The sequence below is a fragment of the Molossus molossus genome, unplaced genomic scaffold, assembly GCF_014108415.1.
Source record: "Molossus molossus isolate mMolMol1 unplaced genomic scaffold, mMolMol1.p scaffold_m16_p_10, whole genome shotgun sequence".
NCBI classification, from domain to species: domain Eukaryota; kingdom Metazoa; phylum Chordata; class Mammalia; order Chiroptera; family Molossidae; genus Molossus; species Molossus molossus.
The window spans coordinates 10,317,639-10,330,750 of NW_023425345.1; the positions used below are offsets into that span (position 1 = coordinate 10,317,639).

The 13,112-nt window shown below is 36.6% G+C and overlaps 1 protein-coding gene across 4 annotated transcripts in view; it reads right to left on the bottom strand.

Moving 5' to 3' along the window:
• Window positions 1–13,112, bottom strand: part of RIC8B (RIC8 guanine nucleotide exchange factor B) — a 115,758-nt gene that overhangs the window by 26,594 nt on the left and 76,052 nt on the right. For all 4 annotated transcript variants that reach the window (XR_004958327.1, XR_004958326.1, XM_036251999.1 and 1 more), the window contains exons 6-7: window positions 12,891–12,986; window positions 7,347–7,491 (exon numbers count right to left, since the gene is read on the bottom strand). Coding sequence is in view for 2 of the 4 variants with exons in the window: in XM_036251999.1 (XP_036107892.1) it covers window positions 7,347–7,491; window positions 12,891–12,986 (241 nt within the window). In the remaining 2 variants the exon portion in view is untranslated. The remainder of the gene's footprint in view (window positions 1–7,346; window positions 7,492–12,890; window positions 12,987–13,112) is intronic.

The following is a 13,112-nucleotide window of genomic DNA, read 5'->3' on the forward strand; positions in this document are numbered from 1 at the left end:
CTCTGGAGCTGAGGGTACTGGAGAAGAAGGAGAGATTGAGCAAAAAAGAAAAAAGAAGAGAAAGAACTCATGGACATGTGTATATGATTTCTAAGTACCTTTAACAAAGATACTGAGCAATCAATCACTAAGCAGCTTTGTTTAGGAGCACCTTCTTTTTTTCAGGTACAATTTGAAGGTGAACACTAAAATATTCAATCAAAAGATAAAAATTGGCAAAATTTGCTTAAGGCCTTCAAAAAAATGGCAACCTAAAGACAACTGCAGGAAACAAAATGTAACACTATCTTATCCATGTGTAAAGCCTTAGTAAAATATACATCTGAAATACATTGTAATTCAGATCACTTACCTCAAAAAAGACAAAATAAACTGGAGAAGATTCAGAGAAGGGTAATTAAAATGACTTTGGGAACTAGAAAGGGACAGTGGATAGGGAAATAGACAGGTAAGGACAGAGGATAAATATGATAAGAGTATGAAATCATGAAGGGTGTGGATAGGATGAATAATCCAGGATAGAGTTGTTCATTACATTTTGAAGTATTTGAACTACAAGGTACCTCCCTTGACACCAAAAATAAAAGGTAGTCCTGCTTTCAAAGAATATAGCAAGCTGGTGAAATTTGTGCAAAAAGAAACATGGATTGATAATACAGGTAGATTAAATAAAGTTTACACTGTAAGTTTCAACCATTTGTTACCTTAAAAAATATTGGTAACTGTGGTTTCTTTGGTAATAATTCTCAGTGTGTTCAATAAAATCATATTAGATTTTAATGAGAGATCATGGTGACCTGCTTAAGGCAAAGAAAGGATATTCTGTGGTCCTTAAAAGAAAAAGAAACACACAAATACATGTGTTCTTTGTCATGGTAACCATCCATACAGTTAGGTGAAACTGTAAAAATGAAACACACAGCATTCAGTCAGAAAGTTGCAAGAAATATTTCACCATTATTTTATCAAGATGCTAGCGGGCAACACGAATAGAGCATGAACAGCAGCACACTGCGAAGTCAGAACTGCACTGGTCGACATGGTATTACTGTGTACACAAACATGCGTTTTATTACACTCTACCATGAAAACAAAAACGAGGTTTCGCTCTTCCATCAAGAACAAGAATGGCAGAGCCACATTCTACCCAGAGACCCTTCCACTTCTCTTTCACACAGAAAAGGATTTATAATCCTTTCCTTTCAAATACTGCAACTTTTAGAAATCCTATACTAGCTTCCTCTAACTACTCTCCTTATTTCCAGTTTCACATTCCTCTATAATCGTCTGGTGTATGTTTGTGAAGCAAAAATATGACAGTACCACCTTCCTGTATAAATCTTCTAATTTCTTCCCTAAGGCTAATGCTCAAGTTCTAAAACAGGGCCAAACAGGTTCTTCATTTTCTGACCTCTGCCTTCTTTTCCAAACTCATCTCCTAATTACTCCTATACATTATGGATTCCTCACACCTTGAGCTAGTTTCTTTTCTGTACATACCAAGGCTGTTTCCCATTTCTCTGTCCTCTTCTGTGAAGACTTTCTTTGACCTTCTCCACACCACCAAATCATTCCCTCTTTCAGGAGGCCAAGAACCTTGCACATTCCTCTCTTATGGTACTTACCACAGTACACTGAAATTATTCCTTTATATGGAGAAATCCACAAGACAATGTACAGGGTGGGGCAAAAGTAGGCTTACAGCTGTTCATATGGAAAATAATACAATAATTAATAAATAATAATACCAGAATAAACTGTTTCCTGTACTCACAACTGTAACGCTACTTTTGTGCACCCTATATTCACCATGGTAAATTCATAGAGAACACAAATGTTTGCTCTTTCATAAACACTTACGGGGCATCTACTATCTGTAAGGTACTTTGTTAAATATGAGGGATCCAAAGATGAAGAAGACGTGATCTCTGACCTAAAAAAACTAATGTCTAGAATGAAAGTTCAACAAATAAAGAAGAGTTACAACACAGCAAATGCAGAAAATATTAAAAACAGGTAAGTAAAAATGATACAAGGCAGAGAATGAGTAACACTGCTGTTGTTAGTTAGAGATATCTTCACAGACATGATACTTAACCTGATCTTCAAGGATAAAGCTCACTGTGCTAACAAAGACAGGGAAAGGTATTCCGTGCAAAAGGAACAGCATATGCTAAGCCATGAGGATATGCCAAAAACAGTGCAGTATAATCAAGCAGGAATAAATGACTTAATATGATTAAGAATACACTACAGAGGTAGGCATGGAGGGAAAATTTGGATTTTACCATGTAGGTAACAAGGAGTCATTAAAACTTTTTACAAGGGGGAATGATAAAGTTGTATTTTTAGAACAATCCCTCTGTTAGCCATGTGGAAGACAAACTAAAGAAAACTTTCCCAGACATGGATAGAGATGACTACTTTAATAGTTTATTAAATGACACTTAGATTTGGGAATGCCCAGCAACAGGCTGAAGCAGAAGTTCAAGGGAGAGAATGCAATCACTCAGGGAGCAATGCAAAGTAAGAACAAGGGCCAGAAGAGAACTCTAAGAACAGTGGCAATGAAATGTGGACAAAGATAGGAGTTAGCACATGAGACTGAAAGAGACAGAGCAGCAGATCAAAGATCAAAGGAAATCCAGGAGTGTGTGTAGCCCATAAACAGAGTGGTCAATAGTGTCAACTGTTATGAGAGATGTAGTAAGATAAAGACTAAAAAATATCTACTGCATAATTTGTTAGCTAACTTGTGAACTGACTGAGTGCATTTTCAATGGACTCTGGAGGGTAGGGAATGGTAGTGGAGAGTCTGACTGGCAGCAAGTCGAACCCTGAGTAGGTAGTAAGGTACTGAAAAGCAGGTTAATTTTTCAAGATGCTGAGATGTGAAGAACAGTGACATGAAGATGCATATAGGTTGAGAAAAATATAGGGAGAGTTAAAAAAAAAATAGAGGGTAACAACCGATGGAGCAAGCCTTCTGAGACGAAAGGAAGAGAAAAGATCAATAGGAAAGGACTGTTTAGCTCTGAGATAAAGAGACAACTGTTCCTCTGAGAGAGAAAGGAGACAAAAGGAAGTTTATAAAGGTGTGGAGGAATTTCAAGCCTTATTTATCTCTGCAATTCAGTCCCTACCACAATGCCTAGCACATACTAGGAAGTAATGAACGTGTTAAAAGGGGGGAAACCCTACAGAGGCAGAGAGTTTTACAAATTATTTTCTTTTATTAAACTGTGTAAGGCCTAACTTTAGACCCCCTTTAGAAAGTACATAATTTGCAGAACAGGTATTAAAAGTTTAGCTTTGTCAAGGACCCACAAAACAAGTTAGTAGCATGAGCCCAAGCTAACTTGTGGGCCACCATCAGTTGGAGATACAGTTTAGCCCAGCACAGATGGGTACTGAAAACACTTGAATAGTTCTTTCTGTGCCGAGTCGTCCATAAAATTTTGTCTTTTGTATCTTACCCCATTTCAATTTTCCTACTTAATCTAGTCTCTGTGTTACTAATCCAATTTGACAGCTGCTTGTTGTCTGTACCTAGTGATCTGACTTTTAGGCCTTGATCATGGTACCTTCACTTTCAAAGGGCTTTCAATGTTCTTAAGAGGGAAGTTCAGCTACTCATAAATTATTTGAAATTTATTTCATTTTGATAGAGTCTGCCTCCAAAACCAATCCTAATTCCAAAATCTGATGACTTTTATAAGTTGAATGTCGACTAAAAACTTTTTTCCCCCAGAAAATTTTATTTTATTTTTTTTATCCTCACCTGAGCACATTTTTTCATTTTTTGTTCAGATAGAGTGGGAGGAAGGGGGAGAGAGAGAGAGAAACATTGATGTGAAAGGGACACATCGAGTGGTTGCCACCCGCACGACCCAACCAGTGCCGGGGACAAACTGCAACTGAGATACATGCCCTTAGTGGAAACATGGGTCTCTCTGGACTACAGGCCGACACTCTAACCGCTGAGCCAAACCGGCCAGGGCACCCCCTAGAAAATTTAAAAATTCGAATTAGCTGACAGCATTTAAAAAATGGAAGATTTTATGTAAAACTCCAGAGTCCTGGCTTCTCTTTTAAAATCTGTAAGATCTGGTAACACTGGCTACACATTCCTTTGTGGTAATAATCAGTTGGGAGCCAAACAGCAGCAGTGTCTTCTTTCTAGACCCCTAACCCCTGTCCCCTTGTTCTCCAGTCCCAACTCACTATCTTCCCAACAATGAACTAAGTGTCAGTTTTCATTTATCATCTTATGTCCAGTCCATTTGACTTACTTTTATTACCAGCCTGGCACCAGTAGGCATTTGTGTTATAACCCTTGATAAGAAAGTAAATATGAGGGCAGATACTTTATTTATCTTGTATATACACCTCTGTATTCCCAAGGTCTAGCTCAAAAATATTTGTTAAATGAAAACATTTTTTATTACAGATGAATACATCTACTGAACTTAAAATCAAATTGGAAGGAAAAGCTGTTAAGTATATATGAACTGTAAAAGGTCAAATGAAAAAGATACAATTTTGCTAATATGGGTTGGCTTTGGGCTCAAAGTTAGAACTATGAAAAACAAATATTGGGCCCAAAGGGGAATAAAGCTAACCATTTCAAGTGAAAAAGAATTAATAAATGCCTTTATAAATGTCTATACTATCTCTGTTATGACATTCATTAAGTCATAAGATGACCACATTTACATATGTAATTTATGTATCCAGATATGTAATTATAGTAGAAATAAATTTTATTTTCCCTCATTTAATAGCATTTTGTAGAAGTAATACAAGAAATGCATACTCATTGTAGAAAAACATTACAAAACAAAGAACCAAAAAAAAAAAAAATTTAACAGTTATCCTACCACTCAGAGGTAACTATAGATAATATTTTGGTGTATATTTTGATAAACTTTTTTTAATGGATACATATGTGTGTGGTTTAGATTTGTGTGTGTGTACATATAATTATACTTTAAAAAACAGCTAACTTCTGATCTCAGAAAAATTGATTCAGTTCAGCCAGTATTTGCAGATTATATGCAAGGCACTATATCTGTCACTTAATTCCAAGATGCTATATCAATTCTTTTTCAAAGTCTTGAAATAATTGAATTGTTTAAAAAGAGCAGATGTTAAAAAACTAGTCTATGATAATAATTGAAGATGATTATTATGAGAGGAAATATGACAGAACTGAATGATAAGACCCAAATTTGGGCTTCAGCCCTAAGCAACTATATAACCTTGGATAAGTTACTGAAACGCTCTCAAATGCCAGGTTACCTCCTTTGTGACATTGAAATAATAATAATATTTATGTTAGTAGGTTCTTATGAGAGTTAAATGGGATTATGGCATAAGATATTTGGCACGTGATACCTCAACACAGCTGCTATTATCATCATTTAATATTGATAAAATCATGTTGCTAATATACCATCTTAATAGGAACTGAATTGGATGGATCAATCAGTTGGAAATGCAGTTTAAGAATTCAATGGATACAACACAATAGCAAAAAAATGAATACAGCTGACCCTTGAACAACATAGTTCTGAACTGTGCTTGTGGGTTCATTTATATGCAGATTTTTGTCAATAAATACATACAGTGCTATATGTTTTCTCTTATGATTTTCTTAACATCTTCTTTTCCTTAGCTTACTTTACTGTACGATATTATATAATATATATACAAAATATGTGTTAACTGTTTATGTTCCCATTAACAGTAAGTTATTAATAGTTAAGTTTTTTTGGAGTCAGTTATATGTGGGTTTTCAACTGTGCGGGGGATTGGCACCCCTAAATCCCCATGTTGTTTGAGGGTTAACTGTAATTTAATTGTAAGTGGGCAAAGGACCTGAATAGGCATTTTTGCAAGGAAGACAGAAATGGACAACAGGCATTCAATAGGAGTTCAACATCCCTAATTATTAGGGAAATGCATATTAAAACCACAATGAGAGATCACCTCACACCTGTTAGGATGGCTTTTATCAAAAAGACAAGAGATGATAAGTTTTGGCAAGGATGTGGCGAAAAGGGATTCCTTGTACACTGTTGGTGGGAATGTAAATAGGTGCAGCCACTATGGAAGATAGTATGGAAGTTTCTCAAAAAATCAGAAATAGAGCCCTGGCTGGTTTGGTTCAGTAGTTAGAGCATCAGCCTGTGGTCCAGAGAGACCTGGGTTCAGTTTCCGCTAAGGGCACGTGCCTTGGTTGCAGTTTGGCCCCGGCCCTGGTTGGGGCTGTGCGGGAGGCAGCCATTCGATGTGTTCCTTTCATGTCGATGTTTCTCTCTCTCTTCCTCTCTCTCCCTCACACTCTATCTAAACAAAAATGTCCTCGGGTGAGGATTAAAAAAAAAAGAAACAGAACTTGCCTTTTGCAGAACAAATAATCCATGCAGTTTTAGGAAACATAGTAAATTGTTACATGTATTTCAGAAGACAATCACTTTATATAAACTTATAAAATAGTATTTACTACATTGTAGTATAGTTATATAGTTATTTTAAAATTTCTCTCTACTTCTATCTTACTTTATCTCAAGGATAAAAGTTATATCTTATGCATTTTTGTACTTCAATCTAGTACAGTGATCATCAACCTTTTTCATTTCATGGCATAAATTAATTACTAAAATTCTACAGCACACCAAAAAACAATTTTTTTTGCCAATCTGGTAACAAAATAAGTATAATTTTGATTCATTCTCATCAGGAGGTTATTGTCGGCTGTTGTCATTTTTTTATTTGACAATCTAAGGGAAAAGAGGTCAGTGCCCTTGACTAAATAGTTAGGTATTGCATGTCTTAAAAACTCTGTATGTGCCGTGGCACACCGGTTGAAAATCGCTGATCTAGTATGTTAGATAGCTTACATTCTATAGCAATTTATTGACTAAAGAACTTAGTGGAAAAAGAAAAAAAACAAACTCCTAGATCTTTAATTCCAAAAGGAATTAAAAGGGGAACTAACTCAGGCCTTTGTCTGGTTATCAAAAATTGTAGCACCTGAATCAGTTAAAAGCAGATTTTTCATAATGGATCCATGTCCTGACTCAATAAGATTAAGAAGTCTGGGTTAAGGACACAGAAGGCAGAGTGTAAATGTGAGTATGTTTGGTAGTGTATCTGCATGTCTCAATGAATTCAGAGCATGCAGGAAATGTTTTTAAAGTATTACTTTTACTACCTCCTTAGGTCTCTAATAGAACAGGTAGCCTCTGAAAAGAATGGGATGATATGGCTACTATTGAGAAAGATTTCTCAAACTTCCTCAGAAAAAATTAAAAAGTAGAGGGCAAGGAGAGTTAACCTACCTCTCTCCTTGCAAAGGACAAAAAGGAATTCAGCAGCAATTTGTTTGACTCCAAGGTCAACATGTGTCATGAGGCGCACCAGTTTATTTCTCACAGTTGAGCCAACTTCAGGTCGATTTGTCACATCCCTCAGTGGTGGTAAAACCTAATGGTACAAATGCAAAAACCATCATCAATCATGGGTACTGGAGCAAGCGAGGATGACACCATGAAATTGGTCAGTCTTGTAATGTCTACTGAGCTCAGTTTTATAAGAGTAGAAGAAATATTAAAAAAATAAATAGGCTTGTTTCCAACTAAAACTGAACAACGACAACAAAAACAAATCTCAAATAAGTTGATGCTTGTAATGAAATTTCGTTTGAAGAGAAACATCTCTTCACTGTATCAGCATGATCTACTCACACCCATTTCTGAGTCTCTACTCATCACAGCACCAGGAATGCCTCTGCTTGCCTCTATCGAACTCCATTTAAAGTCTGGGTCAAGTTTTTCTTTCTCCATGGAGGCTTCCTTAATACCCTGACACATAATGACTTTTCCCTTTTTTAAATTCCTGCCACATTTTCTATTTACTAAAATAAATAAATAAAAAAAATTGTACTTATGTTTTCTAGTTGTTTTATTTTATGTTAAAAATGTATACTAATCATTACTTCCTATGTGCTAGTTGCTGTAGCAGATGATATAAATATATTCTCTATAATCAATCTTCACCATCATCTCTATTTTATAGACTGAGCCTCGGAAGGGTTACATAACTTGCTTGGTTTATCTGTTCATTTGCTGACTCTGTCACCCATCCACCTACCCAGACCCCTCCTCTTCCGGTTCTCCTCTTATCTCCCTGGTTGCTTTAGCTCAGTCTCTTCTACTGATTCTCTTCTTTCCTGTTTTCTGAGTGTGATAATATTCAAAGGCTGAGTTCTTGGGCAACATTTCTTCACTATTTTCACTCACTCTATTGGTGATCTCATTCAGTTTTATGGCATTATATGATCTCTATATACTGATAGCTCCCTAAATTACAATTCTATCTTGATGTCTTCCCTGACCTCCAGACTTTTATGGGCCTCTCAAATTTAGCATGTCCTAAACAGAACTCTTATTTAAAAAATTATTTATTTTCCTCCTTTCATTCATTTTTTGGGGGGGGAGGGTTAATCCTCATCCGAGGATATTTTTTCATTGATTTTCAGATAAAGGGGGGAGAGAGAGAGAGGGAGGGAGAGAGAAACATCGATGTGAGAAAGACACATCGATTGGTTGCCTCCTGCATAACTATGACCTGGGCCGCGGATCGAACCTACAATCCAGGTACGTGCCCCTTGATCAGGAATCTGCGACCCTTCAGTCTGCAGGCCGACACTCTAACTGCTGAGCCAAACTGGCCAGGGACCTAAATAGAACTCTTGATGCTCCCAGCAAAGCTGTTCCTTCTAGTTTTCTTTCTCATTGAATGGCAAGTCCATTCTTCCAACCTTGGAAATATCCTTGACTCCTCTCTTTCACACCTACATCAAATCCATCAGCAAATTATTTTGGCTCTACCATCAAATACACCCACAATCCAACCACTTCTCTCTCCCTCCTCTAGTATTACCAAACCAAGCTATCAATACTTCTAGCATGGACTATTGCCACAGCCTTCTAAGTGGTCCCTGCTTCTATCCTGGTCCTTCTATGATTTATTCTCTATATAGCAGCCAGGATGATTCTCTGAAAGTCAGATCATGTCATTCCTCTTCTCAAAGTTCCCATGCTTCTCATCTTACTCCTAATAAAAGATGAGGTCCTTACAACTCCCTTAGGTTTCACATAATCCAGCTTCTCGTTACTCTTCTGACACACAAACTTCCATGGAACTTCTTAAATACACCAAGTACTTTACTGCTTTGTGATCTTTGTATTTGCTGCTCCCTCTGCCCAGAAACTCTTTTTCTAGAAACCTGCATGGCTTATTCCCTTACTTCCTTAGGTCTCTGTTCAAATGCCACTTATAGGAAGACATTTCTTGAGCACCTACTTAACTAACCTTTGACATTCTCTTTTTTTTACACCCTCCCCTTTAATTTTCCTCATAGCACTTACCACCACCTGACACCATATATATTTATTTCTTTACTGCCTGCCTTCTTCCATAAGAGTCAGTGGGGCATGGGAGCAGATATTTCTGTTATGTTTACTGTTCTCAGAGCCTGGCATATTATAGGCAATATTTCCTGACTGAAGGAAGAATAAATTAATTAAAATAACTTTTAAAAAGTGCCTTCTATAAGTTGGCACTATGCTAACAAATGAGGATAGACACAAAGTCAAATAATAATTTACTGTGCCAGACCCTTTATGTGTATGTGTATATTATTTTATTTAATCTATTCAATTTATTTTCTTCCTTCCCTCACTCTCTATATTTAAAGTGCCTACCATGTATCAGGAGGTACTAGAGGCAATGGAGATATAACTATGAATAAAAATGGAAACTAAGTCTCAGAAAATTGAGTAATCTACCCAAAGAATTTACAGGACCCATATTTTAATCTCTCTGGAAGGGTAGAGCACAGTGCTCCTTAGCACAAAGTAATTGCATAGTAAATTCTTATTATTTGATTCAGCCAACCACATTAGTTTACCTCCTATTTCTAGAAGAATGGAACACATAACAAGTGATTTCATGTAGTGTGTGCCTATAGTTCCAGAATACAGACTCTATTAACAAAAGTTATCACACAAAAATGTTGTTAGCTATATTTTGGGCTCAAAACAAATTTTTAAAGTGAAATTTTGTTGTTTATATTGCTATATATCACTCCCGAACTGAATAGGTATGGAAACTTTCTATTATCTACCAAATACTATGAATAGGTACAGAAACTTTCTATTATCTACCAAATACCACCCTCTAAAAATTTTTCTTTTCTTTGACAAATCTTGTCCAGCTTCTCTTTCAGACCCACAGCATCCTTATCTCTTCTATAAGCTTCTCCAGACTAATCCAACTTGGATAAGTACTTTCTACCACCTGTTGTTCTCTTTTTATCTGTCCAAATACAGAATACTTAAAATCAATTCCCTTTGGATATGCATGAGTAGGATGTAATCAGGGATTAACTGTAGGGCATAATAATTTATTAGGCAATATTCTATTTACACGATTACCAAAGCTAATCATCTGTTACTTTAAGCTCTGCCTTTCTTGATTACCAGAGACTAGAGTGCATCCTCCTCAGAAGGAAAGTAGACTTTTATATTATGCCTTGTATCTTTAGTTATCTTTTACTTGTCATGTCTCATCTCTTTATCTATACTGTAGTGTTTCTTTGAGAACAGGGAGTAGGTCTCATAATCTTTTGTACTTACATGTGTGACCCAAGGCCTTCATATAAAGATGCTACTTAACAGATTGTTTTGGCTGTCTTGATTAGAGACAGCAAAATATAAACAGTTTAGTTGTACCTGGTTTTCCTATGTGAAAAATCTAGAATGTACAAAAATTAAAGCATTTCATTTATTATTCTTCATCAAGTCCTCCTAGTCACAGTAGAATGTCTTAATACAGTCAAACTTGGAAATGACCTTAATTCATTAATTAACTAGTTTATTTTGCTTAAATGATTAGTCATGCTTTCATGATACCTCTCTCTTTCTCCAACAGACTGTAAATTCCTCAAAGACAGACTCTCTACTTTCTAATCTCTAATCATCAGCAATATCTATTAATTGGCTCTACACATAGTAAAGTGCTTACTAAATCTTGATCATAAACATAAAGGGGGAAATGAACCTGGTTCATTTAGTAGGAGAAATTCTACCTGGCAATAAATGAACAGTGAAGTGAATGGTGGTACCATGTATTGGAATGTGTAAAGAAAGAGAAGAAACAGGGTGGAGGGGATAGGAAATCAAGAGATCAGTTTGGGATATGTTAAACAAGATACTTACTATATATCCAATAGGAGGAGATGAGTAAGCAGTTTGTTACTTAAGTCTGGAGCTTAAGGGATAGCTCAGGGCTGGAGACAGAAATTTGGGAGTCATCAGTATTTAGATGATTTTCAAAACCATGACTGCTGAATGAGATCAAAGATGAGTAAAAAGACAGGGTAAGTACAGCAAACTATTCTGAGAAACACTGCATAAAGAAGAGCAGAGAAATGGGGAGGTAGTTTGAGAAGTGGAGTTAAGGGATGGTTTTAATAGCTTTTATAATGGAAGATGTGTTTGGGTGCAAACCGAAATGATCAAATACATTAACAAATATGAATGTAAGAAGAAAAGGGGGGACTAAATGCAGGAGAAAAGTTCTTGAGAGGGAAAGGAATCCAGGATAAAAGTGCAAAGGCTAGCCACAGAAGGAAGCAGGACAATTCAACTATTGTGATAGAGGGGGAATCGAAAGAGATGGTGGTACAGATGCAGTGATGGAAAGGTGATTTCTTACCATGACCTCTAAGTCCTACCATCCTACTTCAAACCTTCATCATCAGTTCTCTTTGGGCTAGTCTCCTCATATCTACTCACTCTCCTCTAGTCTATCCTACTTACAGTAGCCAGAGTTATCTTTAAATATAAATGAGGTCACATCATTCATTCCCTTAACTCCGAATGGTCCAATGCTTTCCCATCTCACTTAAAGAGAATTAAAAGTCCTATATAATTTTATGTTAGTTAGTTCTTGTTTACCTCTTTTACTTCATCCACCACTCTCCCCCTTGCACACTGTTACTAGCCTTCTGGCTTTTCCTTAAGCATTCCAAAGCATCCTCTCCTCTCAGGAACTTTGAACTTGTTCTCTCTGGTACATTCCTCTTCCAGAATATCCTCAGAGATCCTTTTCCTACCTATTCAAGTTTCTTCTTAAATGTGCTTTCCTCAGGGAGGCCCTCCCTTATTCCCCTAAGTCTCCCCTTCCCTAGCTATGTCTATCCTCAGAGAATTTATCACTCCTTGCTATTACATTATTGATTTATTTATTTTTTATCCTCACCGAAGACATTTTTCCATTTTTTGTTCAGATAGAGCGGGAGGGAGAGAGAGGAAGAGAGAGAGAGAGAGAGAAACATTGATGTGAAGGGACACATCGAGTGGCTGCCACCCGCACGACCAACCAGGGCTGGGGACAAACTGCAACCAAGGTACGTGCCCTTAGCGGGAACCGAACCCGGGTCTCTCTGTACCGCAGGCCGACGCTCCAACCGCTGAGCCAAACCGGCCAGGGCACATCATATATTTATTTGTTTACTTTTTGTCCCCCACTATAAGGTAAACTCAACAAGGCAAAGACTTCATCTGTATTTCAATACTTAGAACAAAGCTTAGAGCACAGCATATAGATTTCAATAAATATTTGTTGAATAATTGACAAAAATACACAGGATCACTTATTTCTCGATTAGGAAGATTTCAAAGATTAAAACAAACTTTTCTGAGTTTCTGACTTTCTGAAAAAAAAAACATTATGAAAGAATTCAACTCATTAATTCTATGCTTTAAAAAAAAACATGGAAGATTAACTTTACAATGTAATATGCATTAAGCAGTTACCTGATCTTTGAGATATTTTCTGATGTTTCGATGGGCTCGGGAACATTCTGTTAATAAGCTGAGAACTGGAGTTAGGCCCTCTCTATAGCTGCTTCCCTACAAAGAAAACCATACATGCTACATTAGTTTAGATTCTAACAGTATGACTTTCTTCCATATAACTGAGCATATTAATACCCCTTTCTGAGAGGAAGACATTTCATGTTACCCAAGCTTTAAAAA